This window comes from Podarcis tiliguerta, assembly GCF_965153285.1.
Source record: "Podarcis tiliguerta genome assembly, chromosome: 7".
NCBI lineage: Eukaryota > Metazoa > Chordata > Lepidosauria > Squamata > Lacertidae > Podarcis > Podarcis tiliguerta.
In genome coordinates this window covers 60,758,455-60,783,306 of record NC_139540.1, presented here as the reverse complement: position 1 = coordinate 60,783,306, position 24,852 = coordinate 60,758,455, and the positions used below count along the sequence as shown (strand labels likewise).

Here is a 24,852-nt window from a genome sequence, read left to right as displayed (position 1 = left end):
TTAATGCTCAGTGTCAGTTGTGGAATTTACTGTTAACAAGATAAGAAGAAGAAGAAGAAGAGTTTGGACTTGATATCCCGCCTTTCACTCCCCTTAAGGAGTCTCAAAGCGGCTAACAATCTCCTTTCCCTTCCTCCCCCACAACAAACACTCTGTGAGGTGAGTGGGGCTGAGAGACTTCAGAGAAGTGTGACTGGCCCAAGGTCACCCAGCAGCTGCATGTGGAGGAGCGGAGACGCGAACCCGGTTACCCAGATTACGTGACTACAGCTCTTAACCACTACACCACACTGGCTCTCAATGTCATTTGTGGTGCAATACCCTATAATAACAACTAGAAAGCTTTTTTTTTTTGCTTTTTTTTTTTGCTAGTTCCTACATAATGAGATAGATGTGAACTTTAAATAATTGCCAATAGGAATCAAAACTAAATATGCCAAGCTGAAGTGAAGTTTTAATATGAAAATGGGCAAACTTATGCTTGAGAACAGTTTTATCACTGTAGTTCAGTTCAGTTAGTTATGGGTGGTGTTTACGCTACTCAGTAACAAAGTTATATTTGTGTCTTACATCAAAGAAAACAATTTAGATACAAAATAAGATATAACATTATAAAATCAAGACAACTAAAAAACAAAAACACACCTCATCACACACTCAAAATTAAAACCTTTGCAAGACCAGTCTAATGTTTCAGACATGATACATTATGGGTGGTATTTAATTAAGTGTAGACCTACTGAAATTAATGGAGCATAGTTGTGTTCATTAATTTCAATGGGTCTAATCTTGAGAAAAACCTTAAGCACAGCCATAGTGATCTGGCCCAGATCCTTACAGAAAGCCCAAGAGATAGAGACTTCAGAAACACGTGATGGTTTGTTTCACTATAGATAAGACAATAATGCAATCTTACCAGTCGCTGATGGACCAAGAGGTGCTAGTTGTATCCTTTGACCAGCTGAACCAACCTCCTTTTTGTGAAAGGAAGGAATATATCCAGTGGTATTGTAAGCAGCTCCTACAAAGCCAGGATTTCCTGTGGAAAGGAACAAAGATCTGAAGGATCATTTTAGGACTGTACTAGTCATTTAGAGGTATTCAAAGATGTGTTCACTGTTCGTAATTTTATACAAGTTAGTATATTCTTCTTGCCTAGAAACTTGGATGCAAGGGATAAGGTTCCTGTGTGTCATAAGCATCCCCAGATAGACTGGTACATACAAAACTGGTACAAAGAATTATCAGCGGAATTAGATGCAAGCATTATGTCTTACATAAAGTGCAGGCAAACCACAAGACAGTAGAAATGCTGTGACAGAAAGTTGTTCAACACAAACCCCTCAATGATCAGGGAGTGCACCAAATCCAGCTTTCTTCTCTCCAGGTCTTACTGGTTCATTCTTCAGTGTCAGTGTGCATACAACTAAAAATACAATCATACTGACAAGAAATAGTACTATCTACAGCTATGAGGCAAGCAGCACTGCATCGGACATTCGGCTTCCGAAAAACGTTCGGAAACCGGAACACTTACTTCTGGGTTTTTGGCATTCGGGAGCTGATTTGTTCATCAGCTAAGCCATTTGAGAACCAAGGTTCCACTGTACAGTCTTGGTTCTAAGAAATTCAGTCTCCAATGAAGCCCACTGGAGTCCTAATGCCAGCATCTTGCCCAAACACTGTACTCTTGATCAGAGACGTTTTCAGGGAGATTAATGCACACAGTTGGTTTTACTGTCGTTCTCTAGCCCCATGTATGCATCCAAGACCTCTCTGAAACAATAGTATCTGCACCAGAGGAACCGATTTACCTATGCAGTCTCAGAATGAATTATCATTAACCCTCCACTGATAGAAAAGTTGACTTTTCCAATCCAGTATTAGGGGTCAAATGCACCTGAAGAAAGCCAGAGAAATAAAATACTGGGTGGAAGTCGTTAAGCACAACACTATTGGCTAATATCATGGAAATGTAGCTTGTCCTAGGTAGGACCTTAGTTGTCTTAAATAAACAGGCAAGAACAATGATAACCAGCAAGGCGTCCATTTATTTATTTAATTCTGCTGCAGCAGGTCTTTATCCCTAGGTCAAAACCCAAAGACACTGCCCCGAACAAAGAAATTGTCAAGCATTTTATACATTAAAAAAAAAAAATATCCAAATGATTTTTATTGGTTTTCATGTAAATACAAGAACCACATATAAATACAGTAACTTATACAGTGCTACATTCTTATTCAGTTTCATACGCAGTACACAGTGCACAAGCAATACGTTTACTTGGGTACTTTCAATTCAAGTATCCTCTCCACAGAGATTCTTGTCTTGTGGGTGGAATAAAAGTATATTTTGTCTCATTTATAAAGGAAAAGAATGGAAGCCAAGTCTCGCCAAAAGTGTCTATCTTTGAAGTGCCTTTAATTACCCTTCTATGGGGAGTAAGGTATCCGGATAGAGCTACATTCCAAATATTATTTATCCAGATTTCTATGGGTAGTTTCCAGTATTGGGCATTTTTTTGTAACTAGAAAATAATGAGCAAATATTGACAAAATGTATCAAAGCAATGAAAATATGGGTGTTCACCGGCTTTATCTAAATTTGTATCAATATTCTTTATTGCCGCTTATATCTGTCAGATGGCCAACCGCCCACTGCTTAAAAACCTCAAAGGAAGGAGAGTCCACCACCTTGTGGGCGTTCGTTCCACTGTCAAACAGCTCTGTCTGAAAGTTCTTCCTGACCTTTAGTCGGAATCTCCTTTCTTGTAACTTGAAGCCACTGGTTCAGGTCCTACCCTCCAGAGCAGAAGAAAACAAGCTCTGCTCTGTGCATTCCTGGCTGAGTTGGGGTGAGGGAGTTATAATCAAAGGTGTAAGTTTTCAACAGAACATGGAATGCATGCAGATTTGCATTCTTAAACATATGCGCTTCATTAGGTATATTTGAAAGTGGGGACATGTGGACAGCCTGCCGGGATACCCTGCAGATCTAAGTGTTGGGAAGGGGGGGAAAGAGAAGAGGATGGCTAATTAACCAAAACCCAAGAAAATTTGTTTTCCCAGTTTTATTTAGGAAACTTTTTTTTAAGGTAACCTCAATTGTGTTCCCCATCACAATTGGCTCCTTTGAATCCTTACTGCAGAAGGCAAAGCAGAGAGTTCAAAAGAAAGCAGCTGAACCTTTTGCAAGCCATGTGGAAATGCATGAAACATGGAATACCTCCATCTCTGGAATCTAGTTAGAAATACAAAAGAGAAAAAGACTGTCAGTGAAGGTAAGAGGAAAAGCTGCAACAAGAAGAAGAAAATTAGAAAATATTAAATCCAAGCCTACAAATACGGAAAGATTAGGAAAGGGGAATCCTTACCTCTTCCAAGCACTGTCATTCACCAGTGGTTGTGTTCATCCTCATGCCTATATGGCCTCCCAGGCGTACAGATGGTTTGGAAGTGGATACAGAGGGAACTGTGTACTCTCTGTAATGGTATCATCCAGAGTGGGATGCAAGCCGTACTACTGTAAATTACGCAATATTCTGAGAATCATAGAATTGTAGAGTTGGAAGGAACCTTGTCATGCTGGCCACATGACCTGGAAGCTGTATGCCGGCTCCCTCGGCCAATAAAGCGAGATGAGCGCCGCAACCCCAGAGTCGGCCATGACTGGACCTAATGGTCAGGGGTCCCTTTACATTTAAGGGACCCTGAGGGTCATCTCAGCCAAAGCATCCATTACAGATGGCCATCCAGCCTCTGCTTAAAATCTTCCCTCATGCAAAAAAGAGCAATCATCATTTGAAGCAGCAGTTGGAACCATTCAGATGTTTGAAAAGATACACAGTATGCCAGAGAAACCCACCAGCTGATTGCACACTGAAGTGATGGAACTGGAAACCTGATGGGAACCAGAATCAGGTATGCTACACTTTGTAATTATTACGTTTGTATGCACATACAAATCTCTCTACTCAAAGTAAGTGCTTCAGTACCTCAGCCCCAACCTTCTGGCATGGGAAAACCTACAGAAAGAAACATAGCATGCCACTGCAAGCATGATTCAGACAGCTCTGCCACATTACAGTGGTACCTCGGGTTACAGACGCTTCAGGTTACAGACTCCGCTAACCCAGAAATAGTACCTCGGGTTAAGAACTTTGCTTCAGGATGAGAACAGAAATCGTGCTCCAGCGGCATGAGGCCCCATTAGCTAAAGTGGTACCCTGGGTTAAGAACAGTTTCAGGTTAAGAACGGACCTCCAAAACGATTTAAGTTCTTAACCCAAGGTACCACTGTATTAAAATGAATGGAATAAGTTACGCACCCATTTGTGCCTAGCAAATTTAAACAAACCAACAGGAAATTAGAGGACTCCTTCAAGCCTCTCATACTTAAGCGAGTCTGTTTACACAATCAGGAAACTTTTGCACATTTCCCATGCATTTGTAGTGGATTGCACCCTTTGCAAATTCAACAAAAGAATCACCATCTCAGTCACAAATATTCACTGGAATGCAGCCCTAGTCCCAGGAAATTATTATTGGCATTTTCTTTTCCATATTTTCATCTTGTTTATACAATAAAACACAATAGGATACAGAAAGAAACACAATAAAAAGAGACATAAACAATATCAGCATCATTATTCCTAGTTTTCAAAACACTAAGTCCATTGTAAATAACAAACAAACAAGGAGAAAGCAAGTAGAAGTAAATTAAAACTTTTTCAAATAACTCCGGAGACCCTTGCTCAAATGTGTTGGAGAGTCACACAGGATATGTACGGTTTCTTAGGTCTTTAAAAACCTAATCCCAACAGTTATAGTTTGTACTTGATCTATAATGTTTGATGCAAAGTAAAAGGGGACAAAGTTCACTTTGGAACATATTGTTTATGCTCCATGACTACCATATCTAATTCTATACACATTTACCAGGGGTAAGCTACATTTACTTCTAAATATACATGCATATGATTTCACTGTAAGGCAGCAATTCTGTGTGTATGTACCTGAGTGTATGCCCTATTGTACACACACAGGATTGCACCGTAAAGATTTTTCTAAGTATAACTCCCTTTTCAGCTGAGGGAAAAGACACACCCTTCATGACAGTGAACAAATCCTGATTCTACTCAGTGTTCAAAAGGTCCTACTTCTGTCTTCCATATCCTTGGAATAATCTAAATATGTGCAAGTACCTCCTATTGCTGCCCAACAAATCTGGCTTAGATTGCTTCCCTGAATTATCTGGACCTAGTTAGCCTTGAAGAATCTTCTCTGTGCCTGGGACACACAGTGATCCAGAGACTGGATGGATTGATGGCGGTTGATTCATTTTTTTGGCAAACATATTTGACTAGATGGCCCTGTGGAATCTTCCGAATCCAAGAGCCTCTTACGATCTCTTTGATCATAAAAGTGAACAAGGAAGCTTCTGCACACACAAGATTCTCTGTGCACATTGGAGATGCTGAGCTAAAGCCATGACATATGTCAAACTAAAATACTACGGCTCAAATGATACAATTAATGCCTTTTCAAAAGCAAATAAATAAATATGATTTGAATATGAAAAAAACCCAAAACCTGCAAAAGATTAAGCACTGCCAAACGTAATTGCCAGGAATTACCTTTTGGGTCCTCTAATTTTTCATTCACTCTTTCTTTGCATGACAGTTTTTCAATTGGTTTAATTAAGTTTTCTTCTTCAGAGGAGGCAGTAAAACAGATGGAGGAAAAGAAAAGGATGAAAATAAATACCTTAGGCAAACAGAATGAATGGATGAAACTAATGGAAGACACACACAAAAATAAATAAAAAAGCAATCTGGAATACAGCATGTGTGAGTGAGCCTCTAGGATGCTGTATCAGTTCTGTAAATGTTGAAAGATTCATCTCTAAAACAGGAGCTAGACCAGTGAGTACTTATTACCAAGAATCAAACAAGCAAAGCAAAAGGTAATTGAGAGTGGTTATGATCATAAGCATAATGAAGGAATAGGATACTGAAGTACAAAATTACCTTTATTAATCCTAGAAAGAGAATATTACAGAATTCTAACAAATCTGTATTTAAATGCATAGAGTATTTTTCTTGTACGAAAGGGTTACAGGACAATCCTATGCATGTCTCCTCAGAATTAAGCCCCGTAGACCAATTCTCACATAAGTGTGCATAGGACTGCAGCCTTTGTATGTGCAGTCAGCTAATAATCATCAATACAGTAAAAGTAATTACTATTATTTGCTAACGGAAGAGTACTTCAAATAGGTTAAAGAAGACACTGAGTAAAGCTGATTTACCTGCCTCTAAAGCCCAGACAGGATATTTATAATATTTTCATATATATTTTTGTCTGCCCTGTATGATCATGCAAAGGTTTAATACAAACCCAGAAAAATAAAGCAAATCTAGCCCCACGTAGGGTCATAGCAATACGAGCTTTATTCCATGTGCTGCAAACGGATAAAATGAGTGGTCTGAAGAACAGAACAGAACATTACTTACCAGAAAACCCAGACCCTCCAATTTCACAATATGCACAATGTCATTGTAACACAAAAGAAGCAGTCTTATTTGTTTGAGATTTCTGATTATCTTGATATTTAGGGTATTATGCAAGGGTTTGAAATAAACTGCCATGGAACTGTAATCACAGCTGTTAAAAAAAAAGCTCAACCTGAAAAACGTTGTCTACATAGAAATAGACTAGAACTTAGGTTATGCTGCTTTCAATAACTTAAAATGTTTTGAGATTAGCCAGATCTACAGTTTTAATTTTGAAGTAATTTGCTTTCTTTTGATAAGCTCTTTAATATTGTTTGAAACCAACAGAGGAATGATGGTGGTCAATTTACTTGTAAATTAACACAGGATAAATATGAAAACTTCCCAGGCTGTGTTTCAGCATTATACTTAGCATATACCTGCCCCATACATGTCCCAATTCCCTTCCTCGACTGAGAACCCCTCATACACAGACATGCATCTGGACGCTTATGAATACCACAAAACACATTCCGACAAGAGGCATTTGACACAGCCATGTTCAGCACTATGCAGTGCAATGCTGATACAAATGGACAATGACTGTCCCAGGCTGCATACTTGCTGCTCTGCACATTGATAGCAGAATTACAAATAGAACACTGAAAACACACGCTGCTTGAAAACCATCACAAAAGTAACATAGTAAATAAATTTTACAAAATCTATCAAATATATGAGACAGGGGGGTACACAGAGATTTTTAACTATCCATTACATTAATTACCTGCACTGACTCTGCTGAAATACAGTCCTCCAATTGGTGCCATCGGTTTTGAAAACAAGGAATTATTCCAGTTACCGTGGGATCCTTCTTTACCGGCTGCTCCTGAGGAGACATTCTTAGGGTTTACACCTTAGAAAAATAATAATGATAACAGTTAATATATGGTTGCCAATTCAGGGCATAACCTATCAAGAGTGCTGAAGTCACAATGTGCTTTGCAACACCTTTCACTGAAAACTGTGCCTCTTGAAATAAAGTTTGTTCTAACTCCTGGATTCCCCCCTCTTTTTGCCCACTTATTCCTCTGACCTATGTATACTAACAGAAGAAAAGGCACAAAAAAACCCCACCACCCAACCAATGTAATCAAAAGCATTAAAGAGCTCCTTACCAGGTAGGTATCTTGACTGTTTTAAGTAGTACTGTTTTGCTGAAGTCGTTGATATTCCAGAGTCATTTCTCTTCAGAACTTTGTTTTCTCCTGATTGGCCAGATCTGGGGGACATACACCCAGGAACACTGAAAGTGAAGATAACCCATGACACAAATTAACTCTTGATCCAAAACAACAGTGTTTTCCAGCATCTTAGGAATACTGCATTTTCACATTCAGTGCAGAGTTGAAGCAGACCTAGAATGCAGATTCCATGCAGAGCCTATACAGTGGTACCTCAGGTTACATACACTTCAGGTTACAGACTCCACTAACCCAGAAATAGTACCTCGGGTAAAGAACTTTGCTTCAGGATGAGAACAGAAATCGTGCCGCAGTGGTACGGCAGCAGCAGGAGGCCCCATTAGCGAAAGTGGTGTTTCAGGTTAAGAACAGTTTCAGGTTAAGAACAGACCTCTGGAACGAATTAAGTACGTAACCAGAGGTACCACTGTACTGAAAAAGTTTAGGCAAGAATGTCAGGAAGCTGTGTGGGAACAGTTAAAAAATGAAGCACTTCTGGGAAAAAACAACCCTCATTGTGATGCAAAGAGATACACTGACCATAATTCCACACTAACCCCACAGGCAATGATTGCAATGTGTGTGGATAGGTCCAGCCTGCCTTTGTGTATTTTGCTGCTTTTGTATAGGAGACTCTCCAGACTTGGGGTGGTAAAGCTCTGGGGGGTGGGGGTGGCCTCAAATTAGCCCAATGGGACATATTCCCCAAGCTACAACCACCTGTCCACCAGCTGGGTGACGTCAGCTAAGGGGTAGAGGGTTCAAGCATGCTGGGTGCTGCCTCGCCCACCCTGTGGGTCAACATTGAAAGGTGGACAGGACTGCCCACCTATGAGTTACCTGATGTCAACATGACATCAGATGATTAACAAGTTAAGTGGCCCTGCCCATCTGTCAATGTTCGCCTGTGGGGGTGGGTGGGGAATAAGTATCAGGCCCACTGGGCCAAAAGCTCAGGAGCGGTTCTCAACCTGTGGGTCCCCAGATGTTGTTGGACTACAACTCCCATCATTCCTGAGCTCTGGCCTTGCTAGCTAGGGGTGATGTGAGTTGTAGTTCAAGAACATCTGGGGACCCACAGGTTGAGAAAGGCTGCTCTAGAGAAACAACTCATCCTGTTTTTGGTCTTCAGACGGCAAGTATTGCAGATTGCTTCCCTGCTCCCACACATACCAATTATAAACTAGGAGGGAAAACAGGACAAAATATAATGCCTTACCTAAAAAGAGATTCCTTTGTTTTCTTTTCACTTAACATGGTGATGCTAGGCTTCTTAGAATACGAAATCCCAAATTCGGAGTCATCCAAATTGTCCCAGCTATCCATCGCCTGTAACATAGTCTGGCCCCATCGGCGCCGACAGTTTTTTAGGCCTACTGCGCCATTTGACGGTCCTATGGCTATCTGCTTCTGTTTCAGGTACACACACACAAAAAGGCTATATTATTTCTGAAACATCTTGCTACCTGTACATTACTATCCTAAATTGGAAAGTGGTTGGAAGTATTTCTTGGTTTGTAGGAGTTCTGACTGCAAAACTAGAGTAAATCTGGTGTGCAGAGAGTGTACATGCTACAGGGTAAGGAAAGAAGTAAGCACCATGGAGAGAGAAACAGGAGACATCAGAGAAATCTCTAGTAGTTTGCTTGAGGGAAAGGAGTGGCATGGGTACAGGTGGAAAGTAGCTTTGTAAAGAATGGATTTCAGAATAAAACACCAAGTCAAAATTTACACAGAATGCTGCAGATTATGCAACCCTATTGAATTAATACAAATGTAAAACAGGACTTCAGAGTAATTACTTAGTACTTTTGATTTGTTCATAGGTAAATAGCCACTTGACAGCAACTTACTGGTGTTGAATTCTTATTGATGGCTGGAAGGAATGATTGCTGCTGCTGCTGCTTTGATGGTTGATGATTGGCTGCATTCTGTGGCAACTGAATTGCCTGGAGGGGCTGCTGGCTATTCTTTGATACACACTGCAGCTGAAACTTATCAAGGGCATCTGGTGAAGACTGAGATTCTGGCTTAGATACGGGTTCTAATTTTGATACAGGGTCCAGCTTGGATAGAGACGGCTTTGGATCTGCTGCTTGAATTGATTTGGGATGAGACTGTTTCTGATCCAAATATTGTGGAGGGGGTCCTAAAACTTGGCCCACTTGAAAGTAAGGATACTTCAATGCCTGAAGAAAGAGAGAATGCTGATAACTAGAATGCAGATAAAGTGTCTACAATCATTCTAGTGTATGGCTGATAAAACAGTTCTCCTTAAGCAAAATCTTATAGAAGCAAGTTTTGTGGCATGGACAATATCATGCACAGGACAGAACAGCCAAGGAGGAATTTTAACTGCATGTAAAACAAAGAAACTGGTGTAGCAGTCAGGCAGGACATTCCCAATTCAAATGTCATATTAACCTTAAGTTCAACAGGCCCTGGGAAAGCAACAATTTCTCAATTCCTTTACAACATGGGAATAGCATTACTGGTATACCTCACAGGGGTGGTATTATTAAGGTAACATATGAGATGTGCTTTGTACGCTTGAAAGAACCTTTTACGGATTTTATCAACTTTGTTTTATTCCCACTTTTACTGTTCACAATGCCATAAAAATAGGAAGCAAAACCAACCCAATACTGAATAAAACACCAAAGCCAGGTATAGCACTGAGCAACCACCTGAGGTCAATTGCTCCCCCTCTTTCCTTTTGATCTACAGGTTAAATCTTACTTGAAGGCCAGGAAGGAAGGATATGAAGATGCCTCTTGGACGGTATCAGTCCAGAAATATGGAGCCACCACTAAGAATGACCTGCTCCTTACTGGTGACTATATGATTTCCATAGAAGGAAAGAGTTTGTAACATGACTTTCAAAAATGAATTTAGAAGCCCCAAACTTTCTATTGGAGTGCTACTTTCTTTAAACTTTAAACTGCGATCGGGAATTAGATGTTGCTGACTTTATTTCCCACAGTCCCTAACTACTGGCCATGCCAGCTGGTGCTGATAGGAGCAGTGGTCCAACTACTCATGATAATTTTTAAAAACTATTTTGCATATGACATACCTGACTTGCTGTAGGTCGTTTCTTTGGATCCCAGTTCAGCATGTCACACATAAGCTGTATTGCCTCATTACTGGCATTTGGAATGAGAGTCTTCAAGTTTAGGGAGACACATTGAGGGAAGCGAAAATTCATTGCAGTGGCAAGTTGGTATCCTTCTGGCCAATCATTCTGAGAAAAAGGCATACAACAGCAGTCATGAAACATCAGATAAGAAGATGTTTCATTTAAAAAAAAAAAGCTGGGGCGGGGGAATGAACTCTTCTAGACCAGGAGTGGGCAGATTTCAGGCTTGCGGAATCTACTTTCTTTTTTATTAGAAATCTGAGATCCACCATTGGGAGCCTAGTGTAAAAGACATACAGGAAACTCCCCATTTACGCAGGGTGGGTGGGTGTTCCGAGGCACAGTTTGTGTCCCCTTGTGGTGCCAAAAACAGCACATGTGTCACGTGCTTGCTGATCACACACAAATGGGGAGTTGCCTGCACATTTAGAATTAGAGAATTATGAACCCAGAAATTTGTTTTCAGTACAAAATTAAATGGAGCTCACATTCCTTCTACCCAAAAACACTGCTGGTTACCCGGCTTTCTTCCTTTCAGCAGTATACCACTGTTAAACAATAGGAATAATAAATCATCGCCCCTATTTCACATTGCTCAGGAGCCTCCTCATAACCCACTGCAGAGGTATGGCGGCAGGGAAGAGATGACAAACTTTCTGTTTGTGAACTTGCTTAATTTAACTTAGCATCCAAGCCATTACATATTCTCAAAGTAGCTTACCTTCTTTGGAGTGCCTAACACCTGGCAAATTTTGAAGATTTCATCAACTTCACTTGTTCCTGGAAAAAGTGGTCTTAGTGTGTATAGTTCAGCCATTATACTGCCAACAGCCCATATATCGATAGGAGAACTATAAACAGAGGATCGCAGTAAAACCTCAGGTGCACGGTACCTGTGATGGTGAAGAGAAATAATTGAATATATTCATGCAGAGATGCAAAAGGTAAGTGAAGGTCATGCTGAATAACAACACAGTCCTAACCATGTCTATTCAGAAGCAAGTGATGTTGAATTCAGTGGGGTTTACTCCCAGATAAAGTGGGGTTACAAATGCAGCCATACTTACCATCTGGTAGAAACATAATCTGTATATGGAGGCTGAGATCTAAGTTCTCTAGCCAGTCCAAAGTCAGCTATTTTAACAAGTTCAGGACCCATACAGAGAAGATTTTCAGGTTTCATATCCCGGTGGAAAAATCCTGTAAATGTGAATATGGACAAAGATATAATAAACAAACAGACCACAGTATTAACAACTACCTGAAATATGGAACTTGGGCATGGAATTCAAGTGGAAAATAAAAGTAATCTCTCTTGAATTAATTCTAAACTAGTTTACCATTTCTTATTTTTTAAAAAAATCTGTTCATCAAATTAAATACAGAGAACATTCTGACCTGTAGCAGCTGGCACCTAGTAATTATAGCAACTAATTAAAGAATTTTAATTAAAGAATGATGAACCATCTGCTTTTAAACTAGGGCAAAATCCTGCAGTCCCAAAAATGGTGGTGGTGGGGTGTTAAAAGGTCTGCCTGTGGCATCTGCATTTTAACGGCCAGAGCAAATCTATCTGTGATACTTGCACTTTACCGCTTCCTACTATTTTAAGATACTGAATCGTAATTTTACCTATTCATATGTACTACTCAGTGTTAACATTGTGCTGGATCATACATTGGTATAAAGTTTTTAATGGTTCAGATTGCTTCAATGCAGGGATGGGAAACCTGTTGCCTGTCAGATACTGCTAGACTACAACACCCATCATCCCTGACCGATGTCCATGGGTAGCTGAAGCTGATAGAGTTCAGCAGCCCTGCTTTTTATATACATGCACTTTGTTACTGGGTCAAGCTTATCCAAAGACCATGCAGAACCCAAATATAAAGTCAACTTGAATTATGTGCTTAGGAGAATGTGCTTTGGGAGCATGGTCAGAGCACCTCAATAACCAGGGTTATTGTTTGAAGCATGGTCAGGCCAGCTGAGAAGTGGCTGAATCTGGACCATCTCTCAACCATCACAGTTTGAATGACCGTGCCAATTTGCCTCCCACTGCTCCCCAAGTGGTGCTGCCGATGAACGCATCACCCAATAATAAAATTACCACCATCCATGATTTCATTTTGGATGAGGGGGTTAACTTGCAATGTATTCAGAAAACTTGGGTGGATCTACCTTGAACCAGCTCTGTCTACCTGAGCATTTTGTACAGAACCAGCACAGGCTGGTGGGTTGGAAGGGGGCATCAGCCAAAAAATTTGCAATCTTTCTTTCAGGGAAGCCAGTGCACCTGGGCACCTGATTTGATACTTTCTTCCCTGTGACAGAACAGGGATCTTATTAGTGTACCATCGATCCCACTACTAAACAGCTTCACTGTGGCCATGAAGTCCTGGGGCTGGCTTGGAGCTTCATAGTCACCATGACAACCATGCGTCCGTCTCAGTACATCACTGGCCTAATCCATGGAGCAGTCCTAGATATTTATTTTTATTGCTACAGGGCCTTCTGCTTGAGGTCCAATGGTTGGATGGATTCAACTTGAAGTAAAATTGATATTGCCTTGAAAACTGAAGATAGAACAAAGGATTTAAACATAACACTCTTTGGGTGGGTGAGTGGGGAATTGCCAACTATTGTGTAGTGACAAATACACAGCTGTAGCTTTGTTTCAGAGGACCGTCTGAATTATGTATCAATCAGAAGGTTCCTTCTCCTTTTGATCCACTGACACTGCATAACAGTAATAATATACACCAATCTTACTTTAACAAATCATGAAGCATTTCCCCCCAAGTTACAAATGCTTATCACTGTACATTTGCTTTACTCAGATAAAGCAAGAATAGTGAAGTGTCTTACCGTGTTTATGGATGAAAGCTAACCCTTGTAATATTTGGTACATAATGTTCCTGATGACAGACTCAGGGAACAACTTATTTCTGAAAGGAAACAAATTGACAATGTCAGCAGATTTTTGCAACATTAAAGTTTTTTGTGCTTATGAAGCAGAAAATCTCATTTTAAAATGTGGCTTATATAAATGCAGTGAATCAACCCATACAGCCTTGATTTAACCATCCAGAATGGTATTCAGTTTTCATTTACTTCTTCCAGTGAATTCACACTGCAACTTTTCTAAAGATGCCCAACAATATAAATATAAAATCACAATGATCGATGTTCACAATTATTCTAAACTTTTCTGCAACTCTTCCTACGTGTAAACAATTTTGAACTCTAGCAATCTTCTCACTGATCTTCTCTAGGGGCGACATGAGAGCAAGCTTACATCCCCCCCTCCCAGGTATGTTCAGGTATACCAGTTCTGCCAGACATCCACATATATGCACTAACATCTGAATGGAGCGTATGTGCATAAAAAGCAGTATGTGTAGGCTTGAACAGTGCTGTCAATATCCATGAACAATTTGGAAATCATGCAAATTGTACCTATGCGCACTGTGTTTTATGCACTCTTCAAACACATGGATGGATGTCTGGCAGTATTGGAGACTGGAAGATGGGTCTGATGAGCAGCGCAGAAAGCTGCAACCTTGCTGCTCTGCTGGTCCTCCCAAGTGATCCTATGGCTTTGATGACCACTTCATTTGAAAGCTGCTGGGTTAAAAATTCAATTTCATTTAATTTAATATTGATCATAGAGCACAACTGAATACAAAATATGGCTTCAAATAAATATTAAATAGTATAACAGAATCTATATTACACCAGCTAAAGTGATAAATAGGTGAACTGATTAATCTGTACTTCTTGATGGCAATTTATGACATGCAACTCAACAAAAGCAACACAAGGTTTAGATAATCCCCAACATGTTGCTGACTAATGACAGTATTCAATTAAATATGTGCACTAGTGCATGGATTAGCACTATGGGACTTCCCCCCTCCCCATGCATACCCCACTCTGTTCCAAAATCTTCTCTGGGGGGTTCAGGAACTCCCAGAACAGATTTAGGGGGCACATAAGAGGAGGAGGGGACAGAACATTCTATTGTGCAAGGAGAAATCCTTGGGCTGAAAAAATGTTCTCTTACTGCAGTGTTGAGTACAACTCTTAAATAACAGTCTGACACTTTCTGGCTAACAAAGTAAATCTTCTGAAGAGTTCACTAGTTTTCTTTCTCCATCAGAAATTGCAAGAGAAACTTGTTTCAGACTGACATACAGATAGGATGCCGGGGATGTCAAAAAGGTAACACACAAGGTTCTCGGTTTCTGTTGTGCCACATAAACAAGGCTCCCTTCCAAGACAAATAAAAAAGCACCCAATTAAAATTGAGTCACAAAAAGGCTCTTCTCAGAGGAAAATAATTGACCTGCTTAAGATACCTTAGCTTGCAATAATATTCAAATGCTCAGTAGATCTGCTGTATACCAACTAGGTCAGGTTCTTAGATATGTGAAACATGAACATTTTCCCTTTGATATTGTAATAATCACCTTTCGGTGCTGGACTGAGAACTGTGAACAGAGTTCTAGAAAAAAAGCAAACCAGATCTAAGCAAAGTTTTAAAAGTGGACATACCTGTCTTTCATTAGCTGATAGAGATTTTCCTTCATATATTCAAACACGAAATAAAGATGGTCATTTTCTCGAATAACTTCTTTCAGCTTTATCACATTGGCATGATTAAGTTTTTTCAGAGACTGCAATACATCAGAGAAACTAATTATGATGATGTCATTGTTCCAACACAAGCCTAAACAGTTATTTAGTAAATATGAGCATTACCTTGACTTCTCTAAGATTCATACATTCATCCCAAGAGTAGAACTTTCTTTTCATTCTGAAATAAAAGTCACAAGGAACCCATGCTTATTAGGTAAAAAGTGAAACACACAAAGAAGATAGAAAGTAGAGTAGATTATACAGAGCACTGAAATATTATTTCCCGATTCGGAAGTTACAACCTGCTCTACTTAATATCAGAACAAATTAAAAAGTATTGGCAGCAATTTCAATGCAAGCTACTGAACAGAATTTGAAAAAGGTAAGAAATGAATGGGCAGTGTACACTCCATAACGACTTATTCCAATCAGCATAACTTAAAATAAAGCAGCACAGAAAGGGTCTCAATGCTGCAGTTCAGCTAGCCAGAAGCAGCAGCCCAGCAAAAGGCCATCTCAGAAGGCAAAGTGGGAGAAAAATGAGGTGGCTCACAGAGCACAAGCCAACGGGGGGGGGGGGGGGATTACATGTGATTTCTACTACTGCTTAAAGAGCATCCAGAATGAGGCTTCAATCATTTGCATATTTGTTGTTATTTATATTTTGTTAAGGGACGCGGGTGGCGTTGTGGGTTAAACCACAGAGCCTAGGACTTGCCGATCAGAAGGTCGGTGGTTCGAATCCCCGTGATGGGTTGAGCTCCCGTTGCTCGGACCCTGCTCCTGCCAACCTAGCAGTTTGAAAGCACATCAAAGTGCAAGTAGATAAATAGGTACCGCTCCGGCGGAAAGGTAAATGGCGTTTCCGTGCACTGCTCTGGTTTGCCAGAAGCGGCTCAGTCATGCTGGCCACATGACCCGGAAGCTGTACGCCGGCCCCCTCAGCCAATAAAGCGAGATGAGCGCCGCAACCCCAGAGTCGGTCACAACTGGACCTAATATTCTGTTAATGTTTCACTAACAGCAACCAACATCATATATGCCGACTCCTTCCTACTTGGAACTAATTCCCACTGACCTCAATGGGGCCTACTTCTGAGTAGACATGTGTAACATTGCACTGTCATGCATGAAGATTTAATGGCACGTACCTTTTGATGGCCACAAGCTCCCCTGATTCATTGCTCTTCCCCATCAGTACACTGCCATATGTTCCATCCCCAAGTTGCTTCATGGTTGTGTAGCGATTCATTTTGTAAAAACAGGTTAGCCAAATCCTTAAAAATGCTAAAACTGCTTCTTTTTCAAGCAGGGACTTTTGAGAATGTTGCTGTTACACGGGCGAGTAATCTGTCATAGTACTTGCTTAAGTCATCAGTCTTCTTTTCCAGTATTATAACCACACTATCCGGAAATAACGTCGTAGTGAAGGGAATAATTCTGCCATTCTTACAAGAGTCCTTAATAGAAACAGATATTTTGTTTAAGTATTCTGTGGGAAAGCATGTTACTATCACGCAACAAGCAAACTAAAACATTTTATATTTAAAAACTAAACATGCAAAGTAGATTTGAGCTAAATCCAAGCAGAATGCCAGACTAGCTTTCCTGCAAAGTGGGAAAATTCCCTCTAGAATAAAAAAAAGAGAGCAAGAAGGGCTAATACTACAGTAGAATCAAGTGAAATGACACTGCAGATTCTGACTATTAATAATCGTGATTGCTAATTAATTATACAACATATTATTTCAAGCCAACATATAGGTTGAGATATTAGCAGTGCAATCCTATTCATGTTTACTCACAACTAAGTCCTCTAAATCCTACTGAGTTTAATGGAACTTACTCCCAGGTAAGTGTGTAGAGGATTGCTGCTTTAGACCATACCTAAACCCACTTATGGTACTAGAAAGTAAACACTACTTAGTTTTGTGGGACTTACTATCATCATTTACTTAATTAGTGGGACTTAATTATGCCATAGGATTGTGCAGGATGTCACCAAAGTGATCAAAGTTTTCATTTCTAGACTGCCACAACACCAGCTACAATTCTAATACTCTACAATTTAATTATTAAATACAGGTTTCTAGCTCTCATAGAGGTAAAGAAAGCTCCAAAACATGATTCTATTAGGCATGTCAGAGTAGTTCCCAAACTGAGCACATATGCTACAGTGAATGCTTTTACAAGGAATGATCCAAACAATGCAGTGAAGAAAAATTCCTAAAGCACACAAGAGGATCTTCAGTGACCAGGTTACTGCTTGTATGAAAAGAGATTCTCTGGTGGTGCTGAAACAGACAAAGCGAATATAGAACCCCCCAAAAGGATACTTTATGTGTTGTCTGATAAATAATAATAATAATAAAGATAATGATAATATAGTGAAAAACCGGAAGCCTGTGAAGCTGTCACCTAGCTATATTTGAAGGCTACAAAGGAGACAATTGTGTCAAAATGGAATTAAAATGGAATTAACTGGGTAGCCAAGTTTTAGAGGATGGAACTGAAGGACAAAAATATATGTGAAGTAAATTAAATGGTTTTGCAGCATTTCACAGCTGTTGGTATGATTTAATTGCATAACAGAGCTTTCAGAGGAAGTATGTAAGGAGAGAATAGGATGGTGGTGCAGGAATAAGCAAATGAAGCCCTTCTGTTTATTGCACATTACACCCACTTCTTAATACGATTTTTAAAATCATTATTCTTAAGGATAATTTGATCAGGCACATAGAGCATTATATGCAGGCCCCACAGCGTACTACTGACTCTTACGCAGAACTTGGAGACAAGTGTATATCACATTCCCCTGGGAGTTTCCCAAGGGAGATGGAGAAAAAATGCTATTGTAAACAACAGATTGTTCCTCATTGTTCAAGACATGCTGCCAATAATCTCCTCAAGGAGGATCAAGGGAGGATTAAAGCAGAGGACAGATAAAGGTCAAGTTGTCATAACGCAAATGCGCCTAGCAGTACCAGAAAAATTGCACAGAGAGATAGCTAGTTATGTATGAATCAAAGTAATTCAGTGATTAACTAATTGCCATCCTTTCAAGACAAATTTCAGTAAAAAGATAGTTACCAGAAATGCCCTCTTTAAGTTAAGGCGTAACCTTATAGAGAAAGCATCACAACTGAAACAGAGCCTGCAGAAGCTCTGATGCACATATATTTGTTTCCTAGAGATGGATAACTATAAACTTTTCAAAAACAGAAGCCATACTGAGTGGGCAAAAAGCACGTCAAAGTTGATGCCGCTGCCTGTAAAAATGCTATTCTAAAAATAAAATAGTACAACTGGTAGAACTAAAGCCTAAGTAATCAGTGTTGACTAACCACAGTCACTGCCAGTAAAACACACACATTCTAAAAAACCATCTGTGGAAATGTGCCATCCTTCAGGTAATTAAAGTCATTAGCAGCAACAACAGAAGATGCTTCTATCACCTTTCCAGTTACTTGCTGAAGTGATTATTCTGAACCAAGAGAACTACTATGGGACATTGGTTTATCAATCGGCTACTGCAATCCTATCTACGTAAGAAATATGTCTACGTAAGAAACAAACCCCACTAAGTTCAATGCGGCTCACCCTCAGGTCAGGGAATATAGGACTATGTAACATACTAGCTCACAACAAAATGCCATTATTTTCAGTAACATTCACTGTTTAAAATCAGGGCATGACAGCCAGATCAAAAAGCCTATTGTTATTTTAGGGCTTTGTGAAGACATCATATATAGGAAAGCTTAGAAAAGATGAACAGAAGCATTGGCAAAATGGGAGAATGAGAGAGGATGTGAATTTTGCCCAAATATTTGGAACTTCGGGATCTTTAGACTTCATTTGCTTGACTGAGCAAATGAAAAGGCACTAATTGGGACAATGACAGCATACTCTCCATCAACACTTGCAGAGGGCATGAACTGGTTCCTCGCAGAAGGCCCATAAAATTAGGTTGAGGGTCACAAGTTGCCTACTCCAACAGCCAAGTATGGCAAAGCCATTCAACTCTACCATACTTTTATGAAAACCACAGGTGTGCTACTGTGCGGGATTATGTAAACAACCTTAGATCTTGTGCTGTGGGAAGGAAAATCCCTTCTGTGCTCAAAGCAAGCATGTTGCACTGAACAGCAGTGTTACAAAGGGGCTAGGGGAAAGCAGAAACATAGTAGTGCTGATAGCTAACAGTTGCACCATTGGGGCCCTGCACTGGAAATAAAGAAACAAGAAAATATCAGTTGACATTAGTGTCTTGTTTAGAATACTGCTTCACATTTTTTTAACCGAAAAGCAGGTCACACTGATCACCTTCCAGAAAACTTCTCACAGATAAAGATAAAAGGTAAACCTCATGAATGCTAAGCAATAAAAGCCCAGATCAGGCTCACCTTGCAAACAATTTTGTCACTGGCTTCGTGAGAACTAGAAGTGACTGTACAGTTCATTATTATTATTTTGTTTAAAAATGCAGTAACAAAAATTGACAGAAAATTCAGAAAATGTTCAGAAAGGTAGCTGCCACAGGCAAAACTCTTGCTCCATTGGCAATAGGAAACAGATGGTGTTTAAATGCATGGCAGGGGGGATTAATGCATACTCATATATTTGAAGAGATTTCATTTTACTTTAGTTTCCTTTCCGTGTTTACTTTTACAAGACAAATTGCTGCTGTTGCTAAACAGTGACAAGTGGTAGTCAAGGTAGTAAACAAGGTAGTTTCACATATTTTTATTCAAGTGGAAACTGCACCCTTCGTTCTGTGAATAAAGAACACTATTTGAACTCTTCTCTTCTTGGCATTTGTACATCTGTCATCATCCCCATAGTTAAGAGAAGACGCTGTCCCTACCCTTCTACGTTTCGTTCAGCACACCTAGAAAAAATATGCATTCAATAATTTCACCCACTTTATTATAATCTGCTCTTAATTGTATTTACTTGAAAATGTTTATAAGTGGTTTCAGTGGAGGGAACATTAAAAAATACAGTACTATCAAGTGCAGCATTAAGCCTACCTATTGGAATCAATGTAGAATTTCTCTGCTTCAGATTGACAAGCTCAGCATATATTTAGGGTTGCAGCCATTATCTTAGGCTAATTGAAATTTTTAGATTTCTGAATCTCCAGCTCATAGCAATTTTAAAATATTTCTTTTCCCATATGAAAAAGCTTATAAATGATGTTTGGCAGATTGTGGTTGATCTTTGTTTTGATCAGCTTCTTGAAGGCAAAACCTATCCTCCCGCCATGGAATCTGTCAATTTCAGCCCACAGCCTCCCACCAATAGTTCTATCTAACTCTGCAACAATCCTGTTATCACAAGTGAATAGAAAATATCTCATTTTGTATGAGGAAGGTGACAGCTGTGATTGGTCAAGCTCCTTTTTTTTTGGAGAGGGGGATTTGATGACATACTGTAGATCAGTGTTTCCCTACCATGGTCCCCTCGTGGCCCTCCAGTCTTACCAGTAGATAGGGTAGCCAGAGATCTTAAAGAAATACATAGTTGAGTTGGGATAACTCAGTCTATAGAGCATGAGACTCTTACTCTCAGGGCTGTGGGTTCAAGCCCCGTGTTGGGTGAAAGATTCCTGCATTGCAGGGCGTTCTTCATGCTCTCTTCCAACTCTACAATACTATTATTCTACCATCTTACAACTCCTATTACATCCATCAGATCTCCTTCTGGGTAGTACACGTTTCGGACTGCACCGTCATTCTCGGAAATTTCAACCCACGTCTCATTAGGTACCCAGATTAAGTACTGTTAAGAGCCACTGTAACACAGTGGAAGAAAGTAATATTAGATCCTGGGAGGAGGCCCAGATTCAAACCCGCATACAGCTCTGAAACTCAGTGGGTTGCCCACCTCCTTTCAGGCTTACCCACCCCTCCCTGCGTGGATAAAATAAGTGATGCGAGCCCCTGGGAGGAAAAAGTGAGATACATAAACGAAAAGCGCAAAGTCGCTCCTATGCTTGGGATCCCATTTTAAGCTGCTTCCCACTGAAATCGACTCGATTCTAAAGGCCCCTTATAGCTTTGGCTAGATCGCGCCTGAACTCTGAAGTCCCGCCCAAAGTTAACGGGAGCCTGGGAAGTAAAATCCCAAGTCACAAGAATCATGGAACCGTAGAGTTGGAAGGGGGTTCCCACGGTCATCTAGACCAACCCCCTGCAATGCTTCAAACGGGGCTGCTCCGGAATAAGAGCGCGCGGGGGGGGGGGTTAAAGGCTTTTTTCTTTGCCTGCCCGCCTCGTCACCCTCCTTAATCCGCCCTCCCTGCCGCCTCACTCACCGCTGAGCTGCTGGCCGCCTGCGGAGGCTCCGGGGCCGCCCCCTCCGGGTCCTCCTCCTCCTTCCTCCCTTGGCCGCCTCATCCCAACCTCCGAACCACCAACAGCTCCCTCGACTCTAAACCCGGCCAGGGGTCTAGAGCCGGCGGCGGCAGCGTCAAGCAGCAAGCGGCGACGGCGGCGACCCGTCTCCTAGGCAACACGAATCGCCGGCGCCAGCTCTCGAGGCACGCAGGCGGAGCGGGCGGGCCTAAGAGCAGTTGAGGAGGAGGAGGGCCGTAGGAACGAGAGGTGGTGGCGGGGTGGCGCTCCAGCTTCGCGTCGTTGATCCTGATTGGCTGGGCGCTGACTTGAGTGACGGTTCGAGAACGGCCGGCCCAGCAACTCGGGAGGGCGGGGCGGACGCAAGCTGCGCGCGCGTGGCAGCTGCGGCGGCTGCGATGACGCTTCCTCACTTAAGCCTCCGAGCCGTAGAAAGGCGAGAAGGTCGCGCGCGCGCGTTCGACTTGTTGATTATGCGCGCACGCGCCGGCGAATTAAATAAAAAAAAAAAAAAGTGGCCTCTTCAAGAAGAGAGAAAGTGTGCGCGCACCTGCTTGTAGAATCGAGGGGGGCGGTCCTTTGCGTGCTTGCGCAGGAGCGTCGTGCTGAATATTTCATCTTTCGAATTCCAAAAAATGAGGGGTATTAAAAAGTTGTACAGTAATATGAACTTGGGAATTCAAAACACGTTTGGACTAAGTTAATACGATCTAGTTTTGCTTGTTAAGTAAAATGTGTGTAACGTTGCATATAAATGATTGCCAAGTACTTTCAGTTTTATTATATATTGATTTTATTTTATTATTATTATTAGTTAGCATTACCTGACATTTTCAGAAAATGAAATTAAAATTATTTGGTTTTCCAAGAGCAATTTATGTGCTTTTTTAAAATGTCCCGTTGCTAAAATAATATCGTAGCAGATTTGAATTCCTCACACCCAGAAACCCCTCGCTAAAGAAATGTGCAAAAAATAAGTTTCACCCCTAAAATGACACCCCCTATGCCCTACACTGTTCAGTGTCCCCCTCCGATAGCCATGATGGCTGTTCTCTGGACCCTCACCCTGGGAGGCAGCAATGCTTCTGAATGTCAGTTGTTGGAAACGCATACCCTCCAACATTTTTCTGATGAAAATAAAGGTAAAGGTACCCCTGCCTGTACAGGCCAGTCTTGACAGACTCTAGGGTTGTGCGCCCATCTCACTCAAAGAGGCCAAAGGCCAGCGCTGTCCGGAGACACTTCTGGGTCACGTGGCCAGCGTGACAAGCTGCATCTGGCGAGCCAGAGCCGCACACGGAAACGCCGTTTACCTTCCCGCTAGTAAGCGGTCCCTATTTATCTACTTGCACCCAGGGGTGCTTTCGAACTGCTAGGTTGGCAGGCGCTGGGACCGAACAGCGGGAGCGCACCCCGCCACGGGGATTCGAACTGCCGACCTTTCGATCGGCAAGCCCTAGGCACTGAGGCTTTAACCCACAGCGCCACCCGCGTCCCTCTGATGAAAATAGGAACGTCCTATTTCATAATACAGTCAAACCTCGGTTCCCAAACGCCTCCATTTGGCATGTTTTGGCTCCTGAACTCTGAAAACATGGAAGTAACTGCTCGGGTTTTCAAACGATTTCCGGAAGCCGAATGTGCTATGCAGCTTCTGTATTGAGGCTTCCACTTTCAGTTTTCAGTTGTCAAACATTTTGCAAGTCAAACTGTCTTCCAGAATGGATTACGTTCAACAACCGAGGTTTGACTGTAATAATAAGAATAAGAATACCCCGTCCATTTGACTAGATTGCCCCTGCCACTCTGGATAGCTTCCAACATATATAAAAACATAAAACAATAAAGCTTGTCTACTACTACTCTGTGTATTTATATGGATGACGTGTGAGGCTGTGTACACATTCCCCTTTTGCTTTGGCTCAAGTGTACTCCAGCTTTTGGGTAAAAAGGTAAAGGGACCCCTGACCATTAGGTCCAGTTGTGGCCGACTCTGGGGTTGCAGCGCTCATCTTGCTTTATTGGCTGAGGGAACAGGCGTACAGCTTCCGGGTCATGTGACTAGCATGATTAAGCCGCTTCTGGCAAACCAGAGCAGCACACAGAAAAGCCGTTTACCTTCCCGCCGGAGCGGTACCTATTTATCTACTTGCACTTTGATGTGCTTTAGAACTGCTAGGTGGGCAGGAGCAGGGACCGAGCAGCGGGAGCTCACCCCATCATGGGGATTTGAACCGCCGACCTTCTGATCGGCAAGTCCTAGGCTCTGTGGTTTAATCCACAGTACCACCCACAGCTTTTGGGTACCTGAAGCCAAGTGCACACAGCATTAGCCACAAACCACAGGATCCTTCTGTTTATTGGTGCATTTCCCCTCAAACTAGCTTCCATCTGATTTAAAAACGCAAGCTGTTGGTTGTGCTTGTGCAGATGGCAGCTTCCTTGTACAGTTTAGGAGTTCTGGGGCGGGGGGGCTGCAGGGGTGGGAAAACAAAGCAGGTAACGTGCATTGGCTAAAGCGAAGCCACTCCTGCGTCCTCTCTGTACAGCAGATTAGAAGTGAAAATTCACTTGACTTACTTTTATTTTTGCATCCAACTGTAAACCTGATCAGCTTCTTTGCTGCAGATATAGGCTTATGTTGACAGACAAATTGATTCTACAGCAAGTCAACTGGAAAGTCAGGGTAACAGAGTCAGTTTTCTGGAATCCAGAGGATAAACTGTTGAAAACAATATAACTTGCCGTTGAAAAGATGTTCAAAAGAAGTCTTAAAGCTAGTGCCATAAACCAAATTAGGCATGGAGCCCTACTGCTATTGTTTACATTAAATGTGGTAACACTTAATTCCCGGTTTAATGAGCAATTTAAACAAGGAGGAAAAGTTTAAAAATTAGCTATTTGGAGTTCAAATGGCTAAAAATACATTGCCGGTTAAATAGCACTAACAAAATACAGTATCTTCCATACACGAAAAT

At 41.2% G+C, this 24,852-nt stretch overlaps 1 protein-coding gene across 9 annotated transcripts in view; it reads right to left on the bottom strand.

Annotated features, from left to right (window-relative positions):
- Positions 1-22,335, bottom strand: part of MAK (male germ cell associated kinase) — a 28,849-nt gene extending 6,514 nt beyond the window's left edge. The window contains exons 1-15 of one of the 9 annotated variants that reach the window (XM_083449472.1): positions 21,835-22,109; positions 16,670-16,978; positions 15,642-15,696; positions 15,435-15,556; positions 14,337-14,501; positions 13,746-13,825; positions 11,945-12,077; positions 11,599-11,770; positions 10,815-10,982; positions 9,592-9,927; positions 8,958-9,148; positions 7,673-7,800; positions 7,282-7,410; positions 5,637-5,711; positions 917-1,039 (exon numbers count right to left, since the gene is read on the bottom strand). In XM_083449472.1, coding sequence (XP_083305598.1) covers positions 917-1,039; positions 5,637-5,711; positions 7,282-7,410; positions 7,673-7,800; positions 8,958-9,148; positions 9,592-9,927; positions 10,815-10,982; positions 11,599-11,770; positions 11,945-12,077; positions 13,746-13,788 — 1,498 coding nt within the window. In that variant the 5' untranslated portion in view covers positions 13,789-13,825; positions 14,337-14,501; positions 15,435-15,556; ... (1 more) ...; positions 16,670-16,978; positions 21,835-22,109. Of the gene's footprint in view, positions 1-916; positions 1,040-3,056; positions 3,242-5,636; positions 5,712-7,281; positions 7,411-7,672; positions 7,801-8,957; positions 9,149-9,591; positions 9,928-10,814; positions 10,983-11,598; positions 11,771-11,944; positions 12,078-13,745; positions 13,826-14,336; positions 14,502-15,434; positions 15,557-15,641; positions 15,697-16,669; positions 16,979-21,834 lie in introns of those variants that run through there. The other 8 variants (XM_083449467.1, XM_083449465.1, XM_083449466.1 and 5 more) reach the window with 8 other exon arrangements.
- Between the last annotated feature and the right edge of the window lie 2,517 nt (positions 22,336-24,852).